This window comes from Prinia subflava, chromosome 1 (assembly GCF_021018805.1).
Source record: "Prinia subflava isolate CZ2003 ecotype Zambia chromosome 1, Cam_Psub_1.2, whole genome shotgun sequence".
NCBI lineage: Eukaryota > Metazoa > Chordata > Aves > Passeriformes > Cisticolidae > Prinia > Prinia subflava.
In genome coordinates, this window is record NC_086247.1 from 153,374,979 (window position 1) to 153,399,793 (window position 24,815).

Here is a 24,815-nt window from a genome sequence, read left to right on the forward strand (position 1 = left end):
ATTATTCTGGGAATGTCCTCATTGCAGGGAGGTGGTAAAGAACAGAGAGGAAAACTCAATGTCTGGCATCCCCAAAACTGGAGTGTTCATCGCCTTTTGACTCTTGGTGAGCAACTGGTGGTAGTGCCAGGCTACAAAAAGGAAGAGCAGCTTTGCAAGCTGTCTTTGCAGGGAGGTATTTCTGTCTGTGTGCTCAAAGCACAGACTAAAAAAGACCTGAAGAGCTTTAGGAGGCGACTTTTGAGACATGGAAAGTCGGTGATGTTTTTAAAGTGAGCAGTTGGTGTGTGGGACAAAGAGAATGGGGAGTAGTAGTCATCCCAAAATCCTGCAGCGAGTGGGAGATGGTTGAAAGCACCTGGCAAAGTACAGGGGTGCAGAATAGCTGGTGCTGCTTTGCCACGGGTACTCCTGGGCAAGGTGAGTTTGCTCTTTCCAGGATAAGGTAACCAGGGCTGTTTCTGGCTGCAGAAAAGCAGCTGTGGTCATGAATCCTCTAAGGTTGGATTTTTATCCAAATCAGAGTCTTGAGTAGGTGCAATTAAAACAAACCCAAAGCCTAAGAAGGTGTCAGTCTATCATGGGTAAGATTGTGGTTAATTAATGTATTCAGAGCAGCAGTAACACCCGTGTTAATGGGCCTGGGTGTACAGAGAGGGGCACTGGGGGCTCGGGGGTCTCACCCATCACTGGAGAGGCAGAACAGACTGTGCATGTTCAAGCTGTAAATGACAGAAGGCAGGGAAGGGCTGCATGTCTGACTCAGGAGTGAGAAACGGGCTTGAGCAATTAAACGTGGCCTGAAGATGGGCTGGTGATGAGGAAGGACAGCGGTGAGGTTGGGATTCAAGCAGAAATAGCAAGCTGCAGGCATGAGGATAATTGATGAGGTATAATCCCTAATTAAAGGAATGTGGTGACCTCCTGTGTGTGTGGGAAGAGCGGGGTGAAAGTTTGGGTCTGAAATTGGTGGTGATGGCCTTGGCAGCACTGTGGGAGCAGGTGGGCTCCGTGGACTCCATGGGCTTTTCCAGCCTCAGCAAGTCCATGGTTCCCAGTCCCGCTGCCAGAGCTGTCTGGCTGTCTGTGCCCACTGGGAACAGAAGGGGTTAAACAGCAGGGAGGGGCCCAGGTAAAAAGTTACCAAACCCTGTCTGACACCTGGGGCCTGCAGACATTCCTGTGCCTGCTTAGGAGCAAACTGGAGAAACGCCTGCTTAGGAGCAAACTGGAGAAACGTCTGTGGGGAATGATTGGAGGAAAGCTGGTTATGGTCTGAGTGAAGGCTGTGGGCAGGGTCCCCAGCCCTGTGTCCCTGCTGTCCCTGTGACCATTCCTGGGGTGTTCCTGTGCTGGTGACTGCAGGGCAGAGGGGCCTGCAGCGCGGGCAGGGTCCCCAGCCCTGTGTCCCTGCTGTCCCTGTGTCCTCGTGTGGGGCACAGGGAGCTGCCGTGGCTGTGCCCAGGGGTTCAGCTGGGGTCGGGTCATTCAGGGGCTGTGCTGGGCACTGAGGGTGGCCTGGGCTCTCTGTTGCTTGTCCATGATATGGGCAGTGCTGGGAACCTCAGAAATGGCACAGATCAGACCCAGTTACCGTTTCATGAGTGACACAGAACCGCACAGTTGTGGTTTGGGTTGGACGGGACCCTAAAGCCCATCTGGTTCCATCCCCTGCCGTGGGACACCTTCCACTGTCCCAGCTCCGAGCCGTGTCCAGCCTGGCCTTGGACACTTCCAAGGATTGAGCAGCCACAGCTTCTTCTCTTCCAGGGCCTCTCCACCCTCACTGGGAACAATCCCTGCCCAATGTCCCACCCAGCCCTGCCCTCTGGCAGTGGGAGCCATTCCCTGTGTCCTGTCCCTCCATCCCTTGTCCCCAGTCCCTCTGCAGCTCTCCTGGAGCCCCTTCAGGCCCTGGCAGGGGCTCTGAGCTCTCCCTGGAGCCTTCTCCTCTCCAGGGGAACATTCCCAGCCCTCCCAGCCTGGCTCCAGAGCAGAGGGGCTCCAGCTCTCTCTTCTGGGCTCATTCCAGCAGCTCCACATCCTTCTGCTGCTGGACCCCAAGACTTTGCACAAGTCCAGGCAGATGATCCAAAATACTTTGCCTGTTTTATCCTCCAGACAAGAGGCTTGGGCTGAGATGCTGACCGTGGTCTGGTAGAGAGGATTAGAAAAGGGCATGAGTAGAAATACTACCTGTAGTAGAAAGGGAAGAACGTTGCAGGTCTGTGCTGGGCAAGCTGTTTCCACAAGGCTGCAGCCTGGAGTAAAGGCTGGATGGAGTCCCTGGGGTGGTGCCTGGCTCTGGGCTGGGATGGGCACGCTGGCATTGCCCAGCTGGGCCCTGGGGAAGCTCTCCCATGTAACTGCACGGGGCTGTTGCATCAGTCCCGGGTATTTTTAGGAGAAAGTGATTCCCCAGCCACTTGTGGAGCGCCTGCACTGATAAACAGAAAGGAGGAGATTATTCCAAAGGGATCACGTGGGATGCGTTGCATAAGGAGGTTTGCCAGGGCAGGCTCCCGGGTCCCTGTGGCTCCCGAGCGTGGCCAGGAGTGCACGAGCAGGAGCAGCCTGGTGGCACTGCGGGCAGCGGTGACACTGCGGCCAGCGCCGTGCTGGTGCCAGGGGCTGTGTCCCAGGGGCTCCCGGAGCCACAGGCATCCCTGGCTGTGCTGGGCACTGCCTCACGGCTCTTCCCGAGCTTTACCACTGGCTGTGTCACCCGTGTGACAGGGACAGTGTCCTGGGAGGAGATTTCCCGGCTTAGCTCGTGTTTATTTTGAGCTGCCACTCCGGAGTTGGTCTGACACCGATTTATCCCGGGATAAAAGAGACATTTATCCCTTTCCTGCTCCACTGCCTCCTGGGGCTGCCTGGTGTCCACTGAGTGATAAAACCTGCTCCAGCTGGAAGAGCCTTCTGCAGCTGCTCTCTGTCTGTGATCACCTTGAGCTCTCAGTACCTGTTCTGTGGGATGAGGAGGAGGAGCAGGAATGCCCAGAGCTGTGCGTAGCACTCAGCACGTGTGAGGACGGGTTTCCATCCTGCTCCCATTCCATTCCTAATTCCTAACACACAGTTTCCTTTTTTATACTTTATCACGTCACACCCTCAGGGAATTGAGGACCAGATCCCAGGACTGTTTTCCCTCTGTGTATCACATCCCATGTGCTGGAACTGGGTATCCTTAGGATTCCCTCCCACCCAAACCATTCCAGGATCTGTGCCTGTGGATCATTCCCAACTCTACGGGGTTGGGCAAGAACTCTGTGATGGAGAAAAGGGCTGGGAAATGTTTCCTTGTGTTTGGAATATCTGTTCATGTCCAAGGGAGCTTCCCTTGGCTGAATGCAAGAGGAATGCATTTTGAAATCATGTTTTTTCTAAATTTGGGTATTTTCCCTTTTTGTCACAAATCCCAAACTTCTATGTTTCATGGCTCTGCACGTGGAACATCCTATCCTGTCTCATCATCCACAGCAATAAGTTGTTGTCTGGTCCTGTTGGGAGTATTTTGGGAAGGAGGAAAGGCTAGAAACCACATTCAGTGAATGAATTCCAAACCAATTTTTCTTCTCTTGTGGCAGAAAAGTTTAAAAATGTCCTGAAAACTGTTTTGGAAACTGATTTTGAGTGTCAGCCCCTGTTTTGGGAGCAGATAGTTTTATCTGATATGTAGAGATTATTGAAGTGTTCCTCTTCGAATCTTCATTGTTGTTGCTACTCCAGGTTTTCAAGAGATGTTAATAATACATAATGGGAATGAAATACCACTTGTAAAATGGGGTCTGTTCCAGGTAACCTCTGAATTTTTAAACTGAAACCATAAATGAACGTTGTAAGGGGAGGAAAACAGACAAAAAGAAGTGGGGCAAAAGTGGCAAAGTGAGGCAAGATAGGTAAAATGAAGTAAGTTTGCACATTTTAGGGTTTGAAATCTGGTTCAGAAACTTGAGTCAGACTTCCAGCACTGTTGTAGCCACAGAGCTGGAACGGCAGGAGTGGACTCAGCAGTGTTTTCTACCTTTTGAATATGGAAAGTGCCCCTTGTGTGCAGGACAATCCATTTCGGGCTCAGAGGCTGTTCCGGAGCCTTGTTCCTGAGGCAGTGGGGGATTAACCCCTTGTGAGTGCATGGCTGGGATTTTCCCATAGGAAGTGCTGTGCTCCTCGTGACCCCCGTGTCCTCTGGCAGCACAAAGCCCGTCATTCTTCCCATGGGAATGCAGGGGAGAGCAGGACCTTGGTGTTAGAGCCCATTGTGCAGGGTTTCTGTGAAGGAGGCTTGTCTCGAGCCAGCCTCTTGTTTTCCCACCTCTGAAGTGCTGAGGAGCGTTCCTGGCCCTCGCTGGGGGACAGGCCCTGCCTGCTGAGAGGGAGGGCTGTGTTCTGAGCTCTGGGCCTCTCTCCCTCCCCTCCTCCCTTCGTGGGTGCTGGGCTTTGGAGCTCCCATGGCACTGAGGCCAGTGAGTGATCGCCCGGAGCATCGGAGCCCTGAGCCACCTCCAGGGCCCAGCAGAGGGCAAGGAAATCCAGGTACTTTCCTGGGCTCTGGGTGAGCCAGCATCTGTTTCCTGCACCTGCAGGGGGCCTGAGATCCCCTTGTTCCCGGGCTGTCTGTGGTGCTGGGATCAGGGCACTGAGGAGGGCTGAGGGCTGTTTGCAGCTCCAGGGGAGGCCGTGGATCAGCGGGGTTTGGTGCTGGCTCTTGTGCCCTGTGTGTGCTGTGAGCAGCCCAGGAGTGTGGGGAGCACTGGAACTCCATCCCTGTCCAGGAGTGTGGGGAGCACTGTGACTCCATCCCTGCCCTGTCCAGGAGTGTGGGGAGCACTGTGACTCCATCCCTGTCCAGGAGTGTGGGGAGCACTGTGACTCCATTCCTGCCCAGGAGTGTGGGGAGCACTGTGACTCCATCCCTGCCCAGGAGTGTGGGGAGCACTGTGACTCCATTCCTGCCCAGGAGTGTGGGGAGCACTGGATCTCCATCCCTGTCCAGGAGTGTGGGGAGCACTGTGACTCCATCCCTGTCCAGGAGTGTGGGGAGCACTGTGACTCCATCCCTGTCCAGGAGTGTGGGGAGCACTGTGACTCCTGTGACTCCATCCCTGTCCAGGAGTGTGGGGAGCACTGTGACTCCTGTGACTCCATCCCTGCCCAGGAGTGTGGGGAGCACTGTGACTCCATCCCTGTCCAGGAGTGTGGGGAGCACTGTGACTCCTGTGACTCCATCCCTGCCCAGGAGTGTGGGGAGCACTGTGACTCCATCCCTGTCCAGGAGTGTGGGGAGCACTGGAACTCCATCCCTGTCCAGGAGTGTGGGGAGCACTGTGACTCCATCCCTGTCCAGGAGTGTGGGGAGCACTGTGACTCCTGTGACTCCATCCCTGTCCAGGAGTGTGGGGAGCACTGTGACTCCATCCCTGTCCAGGAGTGTGGGGAGCACTGTGACTCCTGTGACTCCATCCCTGTCCAGGAGTGTGGGGAGCACTGTGACTCCATCCCTGTCCAGGAGTGTGGGGAGCACTGTGACTCCATCCCTGCCCAGGAGTGTGGGGAGCACTGTGACTCCTGTGACTCCATCCCTGTCCAGGAGTGTGGGGAGCACTGTGACTCCTGTGACTCCATCCCTGTCCAGGAGTGTGGGGAGCACTGTGACTCCTGTGACTCCATCCCTGCCCAGGAGTGTGGGGAGCACTGTGACTCCTGTGACTCCATCCCTGTGTGTGTGTGTGTCCCACAGGCTGAGGGAGCAGTGGATACCAAGGAGGCACTGTCCCCTTTGGGCCCTCCGTTCCTGGCTCATAGTCTGGGCTGGAGCCCGGGTGAAATGTGTGTTACAGCAGGAATCTGAGCTGTTCTGGCTGGGCTGGTATCCAGCAGCATCACTCCTGCTTCCGTGTGTTCTGGGGCAGCTCTGGAGGCAGAAGGTTCCTCTGGTCCCCCAGGAGCCCGTGTGGGATTGGTGGATTTGTGCATGCAGGGCACTGCCTGCAGCAGCAGGAGGAGGAATCACTGCTGGTGGTCCCTCCCTTACTGCTGGTGTCCTGTGCCCACCTGGCCCTCAGGTGTGAGCCTGGCATTGAGCTGCTCCCTGGGCAGCAGCACACACCAAGCCAGTGACCTTTGTGAATTCTCACTGTTAGTAAATTCTTCCTTCTTTCCCGTTCATTCCTCCCCTGGCTTCCCCAAGCACAGCCTTGGCAGAGAGCTCCTCAGATCGCACATCTGCCCTGTTCCCTCTGCAGGACAGGTGTGGCCAGGCAGCCCAGCCCTGGGTGTGCATCCTGGGGGACGTGGGGGGCCAGGAGGACCGTGCTGGGTCTGTTCCTGCTCTGCCAGGCTTGGGAGTGTAAATGGAAAATGCTGGGTTAAAATTCCCGGTGGAGGTTCAGATACAGGCAACATGATGGAGCAAATTATTGAATGTACTGAAGTGCAAGAAAAATACTATGGAATGGGGATTTCTTTTGGAAGATTGTCCTTATATTCGCCCCCTCCAGGCTTCACTGTCTCAGCTGTGCGTTTTTATTACACCTAATGCCGAGGCCTGGATCCAGAAAGTTTTGTGGAAAACTGAGGAGTTGAGTACACCTAAACACCAGGTGCCTGTGTTTTAGAAAAGGGAAAGTTTCCTACTTTTGTTAGTTTGTCCTCTAAGCTCTCAGTGGGCTCTGCTGTGTTTCCCTGCCCTCAGTGTCCAGGGAGGCTCCTGGGAAGGCTGTAAAGTCTTTCAGACAGAAATGTAAAGAATTTGGAACGTGTTACTATTGTTGAGCAAGATAAAAGCTTTTGTCTGGGGAAAAGTAGCAGCTTTGAGTTGATTTTTCCTGCAAAAGGAAGTTCTACATTTCTTCTTTCTGCTGGTCAGCCTTCTGTTTGTAAGAGGAGAGGACACTGGAGCCAGGTGGGGTCGGGCTCTGCTCCCAGGGAACAGAGATGGGACAGGAGGAAACAGCCTTGAGCTGGGCCAGCGTGGACAGCAGCAGGAATTTCCCCATGAAAAGCTCCCAAAAGGGAGCTCAGGCCTCGGCAGGGGCTGCCCAGGGGAGTGCCCATCCCTGGAGGTGTCCCAGGGATTCCTGGGGGTGGCACTTGGAGGGCTTTTCCAGGCTCGGTGATCCTGGGATCCTGTGGTGTGTCTGTCTCTTGCACCTGAAGGGAACCAGGAATGTCCCCTGTGGTGCTGCAAGGGGGGAACATCCCTATTGCCCTCGTGCCTCCAGGCAAACCTGGATTTGCAGTCATGCAAAAGGCAAGAAATTCTCCTTTAACGTTTGTCCTACAATCAGCAGGTTTATTTTGGCTTGGATAATCTCTGCTTGCAGAAATGACTTGGAGCAGGAACAGTTCCTGCTGTTCACTCTCAAGAGCTCTGTCACAGCATAAAGCAAATAAAGATGGCAGATTTTAATATGCAACCACAAGTGATAAAGAAATACCAGCTTTGGAATGCTCTGTGTTTGTACAGAGTGCTGCTGTTGGGCAGCAGGTGAAGAGAGCAAATACAAAGTTTTCCTCCTTGAAATTACTAGAAACTGTTGCCAGTGCTGTGTTCCTCCCCGGAGGGGCTCTTGGCAGCTCAGGCTGGTCACAGAGCTGCTTCTGGTGTGGTTTTTGCCACAGGAGCAGCATATCCATGTTGTTCCCGAGTTCCTCATGGAACAGGGATGCTCCAGACCTGACAGTGAGGCTGAGATCTGCTCAGACATTTCGTGGAATCAAGAAATCCCAGAATGGTTTGTGCTGCAAAGGACCTTAAGGATCATCCAGTGCCACCCCTGCCATGGCAGGGACACCTTCCACTGTCCCAGGCTGCTCCAAGCCCTGTCCAGCCTGGCCTTGGGCACTGCCAGGGATCCAGGGGCAGCCACAGCTGCTCTGTGCCCCCTGTGCCAGGGCCTGCCCACCCTGCCAGGGGAGAATTCCTTCCTGGACGACGGCGATCTTTCTAAAGGAGCTGATAACGTTTCTTTCCCTTTTCCTGACCTCTTTTTCTCCCTTTGCTCCCCCAGCTGGAGCCCGTGCCTTCCCTGAGGGGCTGCCCATGCTGGAGTTGCCCGAGCCGCTGCTGTACCCCGGGATGGCCTCGAGGTGAGGGCGGCCGAGGATGACCCTGACTGAAAGGCTGCGCGAGAGGATTTCGCGGGCGTTCTACAGCCACGGCCTGCTCTGCGCCTCCTACCCCATCCCCATCATCCTCTTCACTGCCCTCTGCATCCTGGCCTGCTGGTGAGTCCCACACGGCGGGGGAGGCCCTTCTTGGCAGCCTTCTCTCTCTCACACCCACCTAGAAGATCTTTTTTTATTTAGACTTTATTTGTTTTTTGTCATCTCCTTTTGTGGGACAAAAGAAACAACAGAGATGAGGTGTCTTCGTCTAGTTTAATAAGTAAGAACTAATTGAATAAGTGAAGTGAAGCAGTAAGTGAGACAAAAGTAGCCCTCAAGCACCTGGTAGTGGACTCCAAAGGCATGAATTAAAAATGGGGAGGAGGAAAGCTGATCTTCCTTTGCACACCTGCCTGTCCTGTTCTCTCTGCAGCCTGCACTCTTCTGTTTCATCCTTGGCACGCCTGTATGGGAGTAATTCCCTGCTCTCCTTATGGACCCTAATTTGGATCCCCAGCTTGCAGGTGGATATAATTTTACTGCCAGGAACATCACACAGGCTGGGAATCATTTCCAGCAGGGCACTGTGAGGCTGAGCAAACCTTTATACCCAGGCCATGCACACACATGCATGTACAGGCTCTGTCGTGCAGGGTTTAATTCTCTTGTCTGTTTTGGGCAAAATAAATCCAATGTGAAGATTTGCTCCCATTTGTAGAAAAGCTCCACATGTGTTGCCACAGACACGGATTTTCCTTTGAGCTGTGATGGTCACAGGGGCTGCTTGCTCATCTCAGTTGAAACATTGGCAAAGGGAGGATTTTCACACATGAAAAGCCTCTGACGTGGCTCCTTCTGACTGGAACCCTTTGTAGTTGTAAGCAGCAGCAGGGGCGTTGCTTCCTGGTGTTTCTCTGCTCCACGTGAATCTCTGTAGCTTTCAGGGACAGTTTTATTCTCAGGTCTCGTGTTCTGTAGAACATGAAGCTTCCACAAGGCCCAGTCAAGTGGTTCCTGCATTTCTCTGTCTTTGGTGTGATTGCAGGTAGCAGCTCTGTGTGTTGGCTCCAGCTTTGCTGGGTGCAGCCTTCCAGTGGCATTTCTTCACCTGAAAGCTGCACCCAGCAAAGCCAAACCAGAGTCCCACGTGTGTTCCTGTCACCTCATTCCTGCTTGGGAATGCCTTCCTAGGATGGGCTCAGGCTCTTCATTCCAGCTCTCCCAGGCAGCAGATGCAGGACAGCTGCTGCAGTGTGAAATGCTCACCCACAAAGCGTTGTGTTTGAGATCAAAACATGCTTATTCCCTTCTGAAATTCAGGATTTCCCAGATGGGAGAATCTGCTCAGGGTCACCAGCAGCTCTCCCTGTGCTTGGGAGCCTCTGGACCTCCCTTGTCACTGCTCAGAGCAGGCAGCTGGGGCTCCACACCAGGCGGCCTTTGGTACCTGTGGGTTTGTGGAAGTGTCTGCATTCCTGAGTGCCAGCATTTGAGGATTCTGCGGTTACTGGTTTCCTCCAGGCTGCAGAAATCCATCCAATCCACCATCAGGCTGAGGAGTCTGTTTTGTTTAATGAGTCCAGGAGCTCATTAGCAAAGCAGAGCCTGGTGTGGGAGACACAGGTGGCAAAAAGGTGGTGACCCCCCTGGAGAGCAGGAGAATCCTGGCAGAAAGCTGGGCTGAGGCTGAAGATCCTGATCCCACCCCTGGAGAGCAGGAGAATCCTGGCAGAAAGCTGGGCTGAGGGTCCTGGTCCCACCCCTGGAGAGCAGGAGAATCCTGGCAGAAAGCTGGGCTGAGGCTGAAGGTCCTGATCCCAGCCCTGGAGAGCAGGAGAATCCTGGCAGAAAGCTGGGCTGAGGCTGAAGGTCCTGATCCCTGTTTAGAGTTCGTGGGGGTATTTAAGTGCCCGTTCTGAGCTGCCGTGCATTAACCGCTGATAACGAGGTGTTAATTGTGGCTTTGCTAATTAGGTCAGCAGTATCCCAGAGCGGCTCCTACACCTCGGCGTGCCAGTGTGGAGTGAGGGGATTGCTTCCCGGGAAATAATGCATTTTGTGTGTGCTGAGGATTTGCTGCTGGAGCGGAGCTGTTGGTGCTTTTTGAAGTGCTGCTCCCTCCCGGGGAGGTTTCAGTGCTGCATCTCAGCCACCCCTCTGCAAAAACGAGCCAGAAACCACCCGAAGCCAGTGGGGGGAAGATCAAGGCCCAGCACTGAGGGAGAAGCTCATTTAGGCGACATTTCTGTGCAGCAGGGCTGGGCAGGGACCCTCAGCTGCACTGAGACCAGCACAGGGCAGGGAGCTCACTGGTCATGGAAGGGTTTAGGTTGGAAAAGGCCTTTCAGGTCATGGAGTCCAACTGTTCTCCAGCACTGCCAAGGCCACCACTGACCTGCTGCATGTTCCTCAGCCTGGAACATGGTTAATAAAGACATTGCAGCAAACAAGAGTGGATCTTGTATCCTGAGATCTTTAGAGGGAGAGCGGTGGATCACTCCTGTCTCCCGATTCTCCAGAATCAAGGAGAGCTTGTGGAATTCTGCTGCAGAGAAAATGATCCCAGTTATTGTGGTTTTCTCTCCCTCACATCAGTCAAACCCCACCATTTTTGTGTGCAGACAGTTTTTGAAAGCTGAAATAAAGCACAGGGTCCACACTTTATCTGTCAGGGGTTGTGGCCTCAGGCAGGTGAAGACAGTGACCATGCAGGAAATAAGGTCCCCACAGAGTCTGGTGTGGTTTTTTTGGGTGTCTTTACTCTTGGAAGGGTTTGTACGGACACTGCTTTTAATGTCACTGACAGATAAGACACAGCATCTCTGGGTTTGATAATAAATTAATACCCAAAGCAAAAATCCCTGTGTCATTCTTACTCTGTAAAGTCTGAGAATCGAAGTTAGTCTCCACACCAGAGGGGGAGTTTTCTTGTTTTACTGTAAATGCCTTTGTGACATTCATTTTCCTCACCCCATTTGAATGGATCTGTGTTGGGATCTGCATTTTTCCCTGGAATGAGGGTGTCACCAACCCTGCCTGACACCAGCCCAGAGAGGAAGAGATGATACCTGGAAATGTGGTCATTGGGGTAAATAAGAAATCCCAGTGTCACTCTGACAGCTTTCAGTTCAAGGAAGGATTGCAGATGACCCAGGTGACTGCAGCAGGTTTGGGGCAGTTAAACAGATTTTTGTTATTTAACTGCAGCACAGGTTGTGCTCCTGAGGAATGGCAGAGCTGGCTGGCACCAGAGCCCCTGGGGAGGTGTTTGTGTGTGTGTACATATTTTTTCATTTATTTATAACTGTAAGAACACACCACTCGTGCAGGTCTGTACTGTTTGTGTGGTAACCAGAGGACCTGAGTTAGAGTCAGACTCTTCATGTTCCAGATCCCCAGAGAGCAGAGTCTGCTGTGGGATCTCACCATGGTGCTGGGAGTCTCCTTTCCAGTGCAGAACCGTGGGGCCCTGTCAGGGGAGGCAGGGCAGAGCCACCATCACTTACTCATGAACAGGTTGTTGATGCACTTGCCAAGGCTAAAAAGGCGCTGTTGCTGCCAGATATTGGCGTTGCCAACCCTCTGGCAAGACCCTGTTACCAGATTCCCTCCCTGCTCAGCAGTGGGGTTCAGGCTGGTCTGTCTTGGCTGCAGACAGGCCAAAAGCTTGTCCTGCAGTGAGCCAGCAGAGCTGGGGTCTGTTTTAGTAACATGGATCAGCTCCTTTCCTGCTACCTGAGACCTGGCACCTCCCTGCTTCCCTGCAGCCGCAGTGGCTGGGGCTGCTCCGGGTGCTGGAGCTCCTTGTGGGTCTGGGCAGGGGCAATGTGCAGGGAGCTCTCCTGGCCCTGCTCCATCGTGGCCCCCTGAGCCATCCTGGAAATCCATCAGGTACTTGGATGAGCCCCTCTGCCTGCACCTCCCTCACACTGGTGACTGAAGTGCAGTGTCTGCTGCAGTTCAGCACTTCCTGCTGGTTGCAGGATCTGTTTCCTTCATTCTGGGGTTTCAGAGGGGTTTCAGGGTGCACGGTGACACGAGCAGCTAAAAAGAGCCTTTCCCAAAGCCAGAACAGCTTGAGCTTTCCTGTCATTATCAGATCCCAGGGCCACAGGAGGGGTGGGCTTGGGAGGGTCTGGAGACCCCCCAGGCCAGCCCCTGCCAGGCAGTGACACAGGGATGTGTCCAGGGGGTTTGGGATGGCTCCAGAGAGGGAGACTCCAGGGCTCTGCCCCTCCATGCACAGAGGCTCCTCGTGCTGCTGAGCTGCAGCTCGCTGTGCTTTGCTTTGTGGCCATTTCAGGTCCTGCTGTTTTCCCTCCTCTGTCTGCTTTCCATTCTCATGTTCACGTCTTACCCTGCTGCTCAAAAAAAAAATCCCTAACAAAGAGAAATGTGAGGAGAGTTGAACCCAAGTGCTGGAAGTGCCTTCCCTGGAGCTGAGGTGGGGCTGTCCTTCCCTCTGGGCACCCATGCAGTGTCAGTGACCCAGACTTGTCACAGTACAGGACACCCAGAGCAGCTGTGGCTGCCCTGGTCCCTGGCAGTGCCCCAGGCCAGGTTTGGAGTACCTGGGGCAGTGGGAGGTGTCCCTGCCCTGGCAGGGTGGGATGGGATCATCCCAAGGTCCCTTCCATCCCAAAGCACTCCAGATTCCCTTTCTGACCCGCTGGGTCCCAGCCCAGGAGGGCCAGGCTGGCACAAGGAGCCCTTTTCCCTCAGGCTGGGCCATGAACCAGGACTGTGACTGCAGAGGATCCCTTCCTGGCCTGATCTCCCTGCAGGGCTGCTCGTCCCACCTGGAGCCAGCACCTTTGGGTGGCCCTGGAGGGGAGCTGGGCCCTCCTGCCCTTGGAGAGGAGCTGCTGCCCTGGGGGATCACAGGAGAGACACTGGGACAGCAGCACTGCCAGGCAGTGTCAGCACAGCCAGCCCAGAGAGGGGGACACTCCAAAATCAGCTAAATCTGAACAGTCTCTGACTGTAAAGGATTCAAATCCTACAAAAAACGCTTGTTGTGACTCCTCCCAGCTCACAGGGAATACCCCTCTGCAGAAGCACCTCCTGTGCAAGTGTTTTCCTTGGATTTCTGGACAGTCACCAACACTGAAGTCATTTAGGGAAAAAATAATTCCTCCTCAATCATCTGTTGAACCTGCTCTGCTTTGTTTATCACTTATGCTTGATTTTATTCCTTTTTCTCTTCCCTGCCCTTGCACAAGGAAATGCCAATAATTAGATGTATTTCTGTCAGACCAATACAAAGCAAATCTGACAAGCTTGGCTTCTGATTTCATTGTTCTGTCTGTTTGTTGTTTGCTCTGAAGCCTCGTGTTTAGATGCTGCTTGTTCCTCCATGGCCTTTGATGATCCAAGCTAATCCCTAATGAAGTGGGCAGAGCCTTGCAGGAAAACAATTCCAATTGTGTTTATTGTGTCAGTATTGCCACAAAATTCATCTACAAACAGGAAAATATATCAGGAATTGTAAGGCCACAAAAAGACTGAAGTTCTGTTCTCCAGTTCAGTTTGGTGCTGGCAATTCCAGATTCTCAGTGGATCTCTGTCAGCAGCCTTGCATTTCCCACCTGTTCAATTATGATTTGCTTTTATCCACTTCTGAGAACATTTGGAGTTGAAAATCCCATTCTAAACTCTCTGTAACCTCAGTTTCTCAGTTTCTGAACCATTCAAAGTCTCTGTTGTGGGACAGGAGGTGCGATCACCGGAGTTTGTGGTGGCAAAGCAGCAACAAGATCAAGATTTCATGGGTTTGATGTCTCACTGCTGCTCTTAAAATGCTTTGAGGACCAATGAAGTTAATGACAAGTTTTGGAAACAGTTTGAATCTAAATGAGGAAAAGCAGGGGATTATAAAGGATTTGGGGCAGGGAAGCAGCCACTGGAATATCTGGAGTGTCTGGGGTTTGTGTGGGATATGCAGTTCCTGGGCCATGGCCATACTGGGTGTTTTTGCCACAGTTAATTTGGATGGAGGAATTCAGGAGAAGCCCTGCAAGTTCTTCCCTTCTTTCTGTCCCAGGACTTTCAGTTATCCCTTCCCAAGGGAGAAATACTCCTGGATACCAGTTGATTCCCATGAAAGCCAAATTCCTCTCCCTGGTCTCCTGTCCTGCACAGCCTGGCTTTGCTGAAGTGGGCCCGGTCAGTTTTTTCTCTCTTGTCTCCAAAAGTCCCTTAACCTCTGAACTGAGAGAGTTCCCTGGTTGTGTCCCCCCAGCTATCCCCTGCTGAAGCTGCCCCTGCCAGGGACGGGCCCCGTGGAGTTCAGCACGCCAGTGAAGGACTACGCTCCCCCGGGGCCGGGCCCGCAGCGTGGCGAGCCCGGCGAGCGCCCCGAATGGGTGAGTGCTGCTGGGGCTGGGGCTGGGGCTGGGGCACTGCGGGGCTGCCTCAGCTCTGCTGGGGCTGCCTCGGCTCTGCTGGGGCTGCCTCGGCTCTGCTGGGGCTGGGGCACTGCGGGGCTGCCTCGGCTCTGCTGGGGCTGCCTCGGCTCTGCTGGGGCTGGGGCACTGCGGGGCTGCCTCGGCTCTGCTGGGGCTGCCTCGGCTCTGCTGGGGCTGCCTGAGCTCAGCTGGGGCTGCCTCGGCTCTGCTGGGGCTGCCTCGGCTCTGCTGGGGCTGGGGCACGGCCCTGCGGGGCTGCCTCGGCTCTGCTGGGGCTGGGGCACTGCGGGGCTGCCTCGGCTCTGCTGGGGCTGCCTGAGCTCAGCTGGGGCTGCCTCGGCTCTGCTGGGGCTGCCTCGGCTCTGCTGGGGCTGCCTCAGCTCTGCTGGGCTGGAGCTGGGGCACTGTGGGGCTGCCTCAGCTCTGCTGGGGCTGGGGCACGGCCCTGCAGGGCTGCCTCGGTTCTGCTGGGGCTGCCTCGGCTCTGCTGGGGCTGCCTCGGCTCTGCTGGGGCTGGGGCACGGCCCTGCAGGGCTGCCTCGGTTCTGCTGGGGCTGCCCCTGGATCCCTGGCAGTGCCCCAGGCCACGTTAGACAGGGCTTGGGACAGTGGGAGGTGTCCCTGCCATGGCAGCGGTGGCACTGGGTGGGCTTTAAGGTCTCTCCAATGCAAACAGAGAATCAGACTCTTTTGTTCTTGCCTGCTGGGTCCTGTCACGTTCCACCTCTAATTTGGGAGGGAAAGCAGAGCCTGGCGAGGCCGTTCCTGCTGTGGCTGTGCTGGGAGCCCCCGAGGCCGCAGCCTGACACTGCCGTGCTTTCCCCGCAGTACGTGGGCGCTCCCGTGGCCTACATCCAGCAGATCTTCGTGAAAGCCACCGTGTCCCCGTGGCAGAAGAACTTCCTGGCTGTGGATGTGTTCCGCTCGCCGCTGTCCCGCGTCTTCCAGCTGGTGGAGGAGATCAGGAACCACGCCCTGAGAGACAGGTGAGGAGATCAGGAACCACGCCCTGAGAGACAGGTGAGGCACAGGAGGGACAGGTGAGGCACAGGAACCACGCCCTGAGGGACAGGTGAGGCACAGAGCTGCTCTGGACACACCTGGCTGCCCCTGAGCTGGGCAGGAGCTTGGACCTGGCAATGTCCTACACCAGAGGAGGGATCAGATGGGTGACATGGGATCCATCCTGCCTGTGGAGCAGTTTGTGCTGGGGAACATCCCTGTGTTCCAGCTAAGGCGCTGAAAATCCTCGGGAATGTTCTGGTCCGAGTCCAGCAGGGGCCTGCAAGGTGATACAGGTGCAGTGTCTCAGAATTCCTTCACCACCACACCAGCTCAGTACCACAGGCGGTTTCTGGGCCTCTGCTGGAATTTCCTGCTCAGGAACCTTCTCCTGACTTTCTTTGGCTGTTTTAGTTTATAGCTGCTTGGTTTTATCCTGTTGCAGCCTTTGTACAAGAGCTTTCCTCAGCTTCCAGCTGTTTGCAGGGGAAGCTCCCACTCCCCAGCCCAGCCCTCTTTTGTTAAAAGCCAAACAGAAAGCTCTGGGCTCACCAGTCAGAGGCTCAACGTTCCCTGTGTCATCCTGGCTCCGTGTGGCACTGTTGTCAGTGTGACATTCCCGAAGGTGGAAGAGCAGAGCCACGCACAGATTGTCAGAGGAGTCTCACTTGTCAGGTGTTTCCCAAGGAAAGGCTTTTCCTGAAACACCTCTGAGATCACAAGTCCGTTTTTTGTGGCCACTCATATCAGTTTTGCACATTAAGAGGTGATTTATTAATGTCCCCCAGTCCCTCTGTCCTTTCCAGCTGATGAGCTCCCACCTCAAAGTAGAAACTTTTTACCCCTGAAGTGGGGTCTTGATCTTTGTGCTGTTAAAAGAAAGGGTATAAAATTTATCATTTTTGAGTCCACCCTGCTCCTCTAACTGATGATTTGTCCTTTTGGGGACCCATCCTTTATCCCCAGCTGCTGCCCTCAGGGGTCATATTTTAGAAATGCCATTTCTGCTCTTCAGTACAGATTTCCTCAGGTTTTTCTCTCCCTGCCAGTTCCCCCAGCCTTGGCACTGACCTTCCGTCCATGTGCTCAGTCCCTCTCCTCCCCTGTCCTATGGGGTAATCATCTGTTGCCAATTACAATCAGAAACAACGTACTCCCAGGCCCGTGTTGTGTTCTCATTATCTCCCTTGTCTTCTCATTGTATTCTCATTATCTCCCCTTGGCATTGCCCTTGATGAGCAGTGATGCAACACAGAAACAAAATTATTACTTTTATTATTCTTCTTCATACCACCAGAAGAAAATTACTTCAGCGTTTAGAGCTAAACCTTGGGGCAAGGTTACGATTTTGGGGATGCATTTGGGTATTTTAGGAAACATCTAATTTTGAGACTAATTCTGCAATTACCTCAAAGTCGTTATGAAATTTGTGTTGTTTGTTGCCAGTAACAAAGTTGAGCAGAAGTAATTTTTTTGTATGCAAACTGGCTTGTTTTGTATTTTATATTATTTTTATATTAGATATCTTTGATATTCTTTTATATTCCAGGGGGGAGCTGGAGGTTGTTAAGTATACCCGGGCAGGAGACACACTGTGGGTGTGTTACACTGACCCCAGATCCCAGCACTCATCCCTGTAAAAGCCAGGAGTGCCCTGGAGCCTGTGGCTTGCCCCAGCTGTGGGGTTTGGTGTCACCCTGCACCCACAGCACCCCCAGGGACACGAGCTGGGAGCGTGGCCTCGCAGATAAGAACGTCCATGGGCTTATCTGCAGCGGGAACTCTTATCTCTGCCACCTCCAGAGCTGATAAATACAAACCATGGTCATCTGGCTCTTCCTGGAGCCCTTTCCAGAGGCATCACTGCATCAGTTCCTTTAAATTCTCATTCCCAAAGCTTTAAACACCTTTTTTGGAAGTGTATTTTCCATTGCTTTCTTCTGACAGCTGAGACTTGCCCAGGTGTCCTGCCATGCAGCCACAGGGTACACATTGTGGAGGGAGTTTTCACAAAGACAGATCATCATTTTTGAATTTCTGTGCTCATTCTTTGTAGTCATTATAGAAGAAATCTCCTCTGGAGAGGGATTTTACAAAGGCTTCAGTTCATTTTCCATCTGGAAACGCCTTCCTGTGACATGCAAGGCCAGAGGCAGGCAGGGCTGGTGTCTGCTCTTCACCTGGATTTGCTGCATGCAAGATCCTGAGCAGATCCCACCCGTCCTGGATCCCAGCAGGGGCAGTGTCTCTGTGGCAGCAGCAGCTCCTCCTTGCTGTCACACCAGGGGAGCTTTGGACAGCCCTTGCCTCACATTTTGGCAACAGTTTAAATGTAAGGACTCCCTCTGGCCCACGTGTTCTAGTGATGGCAAATGAGGTGTCTTTATAAAGTGAATTATTTATTGATCAGACAGGAATGACAGATGGAAGGGTTTAATCACAATTACTCCACAAAACTGAAGAGCCACCAGCAGGTTCCAGAACAAGGTAAACCCTGCAGACATCAGGGGACCTGTGTTAAACTGGCAAAGGAATCAGCTCTGACTGGAGTCACATGGAACCGCCCGGGGAAGGGAGGACGAGGTTCAGGAGCCTTCACTCAGCCCCTGGAGCAGCCACAGAGCACAGCAGTGCCCTGCTCAGCGGATGGACAGACAGACAGACAGACGGATAGACAGATGATTACTGATAAAAGTTACAGTGACAAAGTATAGCATTAAATCCATTGTGTTCATGGTAGCTGAGAATAACCCAAACAAGTAATTATACTTAGATTGTTACCAGTCTGTGTAGATAAGGGTGTTCCTCACCCCCTGAGTCTTAAAAATCATAGGAAAGATGGGATGCAAATCAGGGTCAAAGGAAAGCTCCTGGAGTTAATTTTCGGTTGCAGTGGTTGGAGAAGTTCAGCGATGGGTCAGTGACTCCCTTCACTTCCACTCCTGGTTTTTAGTCCAGTATTCCTCAGTGAGGTTCTGCATTTCCCATATCCTTGCTCATCCTATCCAGTGTTAGACAGCTCTGCAATAACCTGACCAAATGTGTATGTGCTGTAGTACAATCTGTTATAGCCTCAGGGGAATCAAAGGTGCAATGAAACTCAAATTCTTCCCACCTGCTGCAATGGGGAATTTCATACCATGCCCTGAGGAGATAGGTACGGGTGCACAAAACTGATTCCATAATAATGAAAATTCAAGTTGTATTCAGGGGGAAATCTTTCCCACCCCCTGTGACAACCAGAGTGAAGACACAATAACTCATACACACTGCAAAACTTCTGGGACAAACCTTAAGCAAATATTAATCCACATGATGGGAAACTCAAATGCTCTAGTACCTTAACAATACTGATTAGATTTTACCAGTGTGTAGACTGGGGCTGTCTTTCCTCCCAGAAGGAGCATCACTCCAGGTGCAGGAAGGCCACTGGAAAATATGTTTGGTGTGGAATTCCCATCATGTGAATATTTTCATGCAATGAGTGGGAAGCTGAGAGCAAAACCAGCAGTTGCTGTTGTTAGTGTGTCCCAGCTTGCAGCAGCTTTAGGTGTGAGGGCCGGGTGGAATTGGTTCTGTGTGTGCTGCATTAGAGTGGCCCTGGAGAGCAGCGCTGCTCCCTTGGCTTCCTTTGGCTGTAGCAGGGAGTTGGTGTGACAGCTCTGGGTGGGTGAGCTGCTGTGCTGTGGAGTTACAGACACTGTTCTGAACAGAACCATGCAGCAATGCCACCTCGGAGCTGCTGAGTGCGGCAGCTTCAGCCGCAGCGGATGCATCGTGTAATAAATACCAGATTGGTATTTATTACAATCGGTTCCTGTCAGTGTGGTCCGTCCGTGTGCAGAGGGATCCGTTCCTGTCAGTGTGGTCCCTCCGTGTCCAGAGGGATCGGTTCCTGTCAGTGTGGTCTGTCCGTGTTCAGATGGATCGGTTCCTGTCAGTGTGGTCCCTCCGTGTCCAGAGGGATCGGTTCCTGTCAGTGTGGTCCCTCTGTGTCCAGAGGGATCCGTTCCTGTCAGTGTGGTCCGTCTGTATCCAGAGGGATCCGTTCCTGTCAGTGTGGTCCGTCTGTATCCAGAGGGATTGGTTCCTGTCAGTGTGGTCCGTCCGTGTCCAGAGGGATCGGTTCCTGTCAGTGTGGTCCGTCCGTGTCCAGAGGGATCGGTTCCTGTCAGTGTGGTCCGTCCGTGTCCAGAACCGCCTTTACTCCCCTGTAGGACCCATCAGTCTGTCAGTGACTGCCACAGCTGCGCAGGAGCTCACCGCCCTTCCTTCCCCTGCTGCCGAGCGGCTCCTGGCTCCCGTGGGGAGGCGCTTTTGTGGGGATGCCCTCGGGCACCGCGGGGCTCCCGGAGCGGGGGAGCGCGGCCGTGCGGTGCCGGCGGGGTCCGGCCCGTCCCGTCCCTCGTGTCCCGTCCCGCGTGTCCCGTCCCCGTCCCGCCGCCGCCACGCGGGGGCGCTGCGGGCGCTGCTCTGGCTGAGTCCCCCCGGAGCCCCTCGTGCCCTTCGAGCACACCGGGGGCACCGGGGCTCCATCGCCCCGCGGGGCACGGGCACCGTGCCAGCCTGGCCAGCCCCAGCGGCACCGGCTCTCCTGCCTGCACGGTGTCCTCAAAGGCTCTGTTTTGGCATTTGGAGCTGTTCAAAGAGACACAGGGCTCAGGAAAGCTCGTGAAACAGGACTACTCCTTGTTCCACTACAGTTATTTATATTATATATGCAAACATACATAAAACAAATAAAAATTAATATAGGGTTTTTTTTATTTATTATATTTGTTATGTCTGATAGAAGTTATTTATTATATCTGACATAACACAGAGGGTAACCTTTTATCCCAGCCAGATTCACGTGGTCTAAGGCACCGCTTTAGCAAAGCACTGGCACGCTCCACGATCCCATTTGCTTGGGGATAATAAGGTGCATGGAAAATCCATTGATACTTTCTTTTTTTGGCCCAGTCTTGCACCGTCACACTGGAGAAGTGTGATCCCTTGTCACTCTGAGTAGAGTGTGGGACAGGGAGGCTGCACTGGTCACTGAGTCCCCAGCAGCAGCTGTGGCATCCCTGTGCCTGCTCTGGGCACTGACTGACAGCCAGGAACCACTCCCACCCCGCAGAGTGTACCTGTAACCACAGCATGTCTGCAGAGGCCCAGAGAATCTCCTTGCCAAGAGGCCCAGAGTGTTTTGTTACTTTTGCTCTGTAAAGGCAGTGCCAGGTCTGGATGATTCTGTTCAGGTCTCAGCTGGCACTGGGGACTCTCTGTGAGAATGCCTTGACACATCTTCCTGGTCAGTGCCAGCCCCTGCTTTGTGCTCCAGCAAACAGAGCTTTTTGTCCAGCATGCCCCCATTTCAGTGTAACCACCCACCCAATCCACACCGGTGCTGTGGAGTTTCTGACTGATCAGTTTTAATTTCTGATTTTTGTCAGCAGATCCACCTTGTTGTTCCAGTAAGTCTGTCAGGTTTGGTTATCTGCATGAGCTCTGACCTATCCCGTGTGGATTTGTCCATGGGACTGAGCCTGTGACACCGACCACTTCCCATCTTCCTTCTGCCAAGCCTCTTTTCCCTTCATTGCCAGTGCAGTGCTTCCCACTGGCACAACCACTGTGGCACCAGCCCAGAGGGCATCAGAATCCACACAGATTGTCTTTGTTTTCTCCTTTACTGCCAGCAGTACAGCCTTTAACCCTCCTACTTGTGCACTTTCCCTCTTGCACTGCTTCCACTCCTGTTTCAACGTTCAGAGCGACTGCTCTGTGCCTCCACTTCCCCTCCATGCTGAGGGGAACCAGACATCTCCAGCTTCAGAGTCTGGGTGAATCAGGAGCCAGGACAGGACCAGATTTATGGCTGTTGACAAGCTAACCTCTCTGGGGTGCCAGCTCTTGGTGATTTTGTAGGGTTTAGGCCCTTCAGAGCCATCTGTGACCCCTGGGACACACACCCTGTTTGTGCACTGTCACTCTGCAATTCCCCCTGCACCACTGCCCTTCTTAACACTGGCCTGAAAGGTCCTTGGGTTTTCACAGGTTGATGCTGTTGAATTTTTCCTCCTTGTTCAAGAGCTCAGGTCAGGGATCATAATCCCTTTTCCCAGGCAGTGTTTCTCTTTTTCAGTATCTTTAAATGCCGTGGAACAGAACCCTAATGGTTGTTTGGGTCTGTGGCACATATTCCAGTAAGTTCCACATTCAGCAAAATCCCATTGAGCTGTTACAGGATCACTGGGATGAGCTGGCCCAAGTGATTGATGATTTCAACTCTTCTGTCAGCCTTTGCAAAGCCTGTTTGTGGCTGTCAGACCATTCCCAGTTCTGGATTTTCCTCATTAAGGTGTGCAAGGCTCTTGCTACTGTAGAAAATCCAGAGTATCCCAAAGTATCTTTTGAGGTTCCTTTTCAGTAGTGGGGGTAGATAGAGCATCTCATCTTGCAATGGTTTCATCTGGAGTTACAGCCTGGCCTGCTACCCCCAGGTTCCAGGAGTTCCAGCTCTTCAGAGGGGCCTCTGAGCCGAGGGCACTGCCATCCCCTCCCAGTTGATCTATTCCCTGTATTCTGTGCTGTTCTTGCTGCCCTTTCCTCCTCACCTCCTACCAACACATCAGCAATGTATTGATCGATCTGTGCTCCTCCCTGGGGTTTGATTTTTTTGGGTCCAGCTGAAGCGTTGTGTGCTGTGCTGGGTGAGTGCATAAATCCCCGAGGCAGGCAGATGAAGGTGGATTCCTTCCCAAGTGAATGCAGATTTGGGTTTATATTCTCCCTGAATGGGGACCATTAAAACGCATCTTTTCAGTGCCAAGCTGCCATCCCTTTGTGCCTGCAGAGCAGCATTGAGGTTTGCAGTATCTGGGCCTGCTGCAGGGAGGGTTCTGTGTTAGCATTAAGCCTTTGATAATCAATTGCTAAATGCCAGCTCCTGCCTTCTTTTATCACCTGTCAAACAGGGGAATTGCGAATGCACCCCAAATACAATGCCCCTTTGTTCTAAGTCTTTAATTACTTAATTTATCCCTTGTTTGGCTGCAGGAGGCACAGGGTACTGTTTAATGTTAGTTAGAAACAGGTGAAACTGGAGCCATTTTTAAGACACTGATTTTCCTACCCTTCCCAGAAAAATTATTCTGAGGTTTTTGTTAGGTCCAAAGGACCAAACATCCCTGAATTTTGTTTCGATCCCTTTGATAATTGCCAGAGTTTCCCTTTAAGGATGTCATATCCTAAAATGTTTCCTTCATGATCTGCCATCACAAATGTGTGTGAAATCATTCACTTTTCCCCAGGTAACCATAAACAGACTCTGGCAGTGAAACAGAGAATACTTTTTCCATTAAAGCTAGTTAAATTAATTTCTCTATCTTTAAAACCTAAGTTTAGCTTTTTAGCATCCTTGGGAGTAATTAAAGAGGCCTGAGCTCCAGAGTCAATTAAAAATGATAAAGGCTGTCCAGGGAAGTGTAGAGAAGATTTCTGTTTTGGGAAGGTTTGATGAGGTGTCTGTCAGTCAGAAATGCAGCTCACGTCCCAGCCCTCCCTGCAGCAGTGAGGTGTTTTTGGGAGATGCCAGAGCAGTGAAAAGCCCAGAATAACTCCCTGTGAGACAATACCTGTGTGTGAGACACCTGAGCAGGTGCCAGGGTCAGCTCAGCTCCTGCTGGGGTGACATGTCCTCTTACCCTTGTCTGTCCCAGCAGCTGCTCTGGCACTGACCCTTCCACCAGGGCCTGCGGTGAACTGAGCTGATCTTGCTGGAATTAGTGCTTGATAAGGATTATGTCAAACACAGGTTCCAGTTCATACCAGTGACACCAGTGTGCAATTCTGAGCCTCTAAGGAACCTCCACACAGAAAACGCCACACCCAGGTGCAGGCATTGAATCCCAGGTGCATTTTAGAGTACTCTGTGCACCTCAAAGGATCCACCTCAGGCAGGCTGACCAGGATCCCAGTGAAACACCCACTGCACGTGTGGAGAGAGGTGTGGAGAGGGGGTTGAGGTCTGGAACAATTGCACAGAGTTTTGCTGTCGGGTGGAAGTGTGTTAAATGTGGAAATGTGGTACAAGAGAGGGGTGAGGAGCAAGAGCTGTGGGGTCAGGCAGCACCAGGAGTGATGATGGAGTTCTGGAGCCTGTTCCTAGTTCCAGGGAGACCCGGTTCTGTTCTCAGCTGTGAGGAGGAGGAGGAGCAGCGACAGCGGGCGCAGGTCCCTGCGATGCAATGCTGCCTCGGTTCAGTCCCCCAGCGCTGTGCTTGCCTTGCAGCTCCGGCGTGAGGAGCCTGGAGGAGGTGTGCCTGCAGGTGACAGACCTGCTGCCCGGCCTCAGGAAGCTGCGCAATCTGCTCCCGGAGCACGGCTGCCTGCTGCTGTCCCCGGGCAACTTCTGGCAGAACGACCGCGAGCGCTTCAACGCCGACCCAGATATCATCAAAACCATCCACCAGCATGAGCCAAAGACCTTGCAGACGTCAGCCACTCTCAAAGGTGAGCAGCTGGAGAGCCAGGGAAGCTGAGAGCTGCCTGCAGCTTCATTGTTATTCCATCCTCACTAATTCCAGCACCCGGATTGCTGACAGTGCCAATTTGGGCAGTACTTTGTCATTCACAGCGGCCGAAGCTGCCCAGTCTTTGTTATCTCTCTTTGTTATATGTGTATTGGAGCCCTGATCTGTATTGGTGAGAAGTGAACAAATCACTCACTCAGGCTGCTTTCTGCAGGTAAAGGCAGCAGGGTTTTGTTCCTCTCATTCTACACCTGCTCCAGCCTGGCGTTTCCCTCTGTCACACTCAAAGGCTGCCTCGCTGTCACAGATAAATCAGCATTCATCCTGCTCCCTTGTGTGTTCGAGTTCCTGGCACACAGCCCGAGCTGACAATGAATATCATACAAGTATTTTTATCTCTTAATTGTAAAAAACCCCTTTGACCACGTGTGGGATCGTTAGTGGTTCCATAATGCCAGAGGAAATGCTGGTTGAATCCTGTATTTTTAAAGGAACTTCTGAGTTCTGCAAGTGTATGATATACTGTATTACATGTCTGAAAAGGGGTTAGTAACCCTAAGGGAAGTTTGCTTTAAGGGTTATTTTTGAGCATGCAGAGTGTGAGCTGGCTGTGGCTGGAGCACACGGAGCCTCCCCAGGGCACCGGGAATGCGGGATATCCCCGGGATGAGAGCAGCCATTCCTGCTGGTGCTGCTGGCTATCTGTGCCCCTCCTGTGTGTGCTGTCCCTGCTGTCCCTGCTGTCCCTGCTGTCCCTGCTGTCCCTGCTGTCCCT

At 53.0% G+C, this 24,815-nt stretch overlaps 1 protein-coding gene across 2 annotated transcripts in view; it reads left to right on the plus strand.

Annotated features, from left to right (window-relative positions):
* Window positions 1-24,815, plus strand: part of SCAP (SREBF chaperone) — a 46,335-nt gene that overhangs the window by 3,625 nt on the left and 17,895 nt on the right. For both annotated transcript variants that reach the window (XM_063418148.1, XM_063418154.1), the window contains exons 2-5: window positions 8,016-8,232; window positions 14,354-14,477; window positions 15,348-15,505; window positions 23,800-24,020. In XM_063418148.1, coding sequence (XP_063274218.1) covers window positions 8,111-8,232; window positions 14,354-14,477; window positions 15,348-15,505; window positions 23,800-24,020 — 625 coding nt within the window. In that variant the 5' untranslated portion in view covers window positions 8,016-8,110. The remainder of the gene's footprint in view (window positions 1-8,015; window positions 8,233-14,353; window positions 14,478-15,347; window positions 15,506-23,799; window positions 24,021-24,815) is intronic.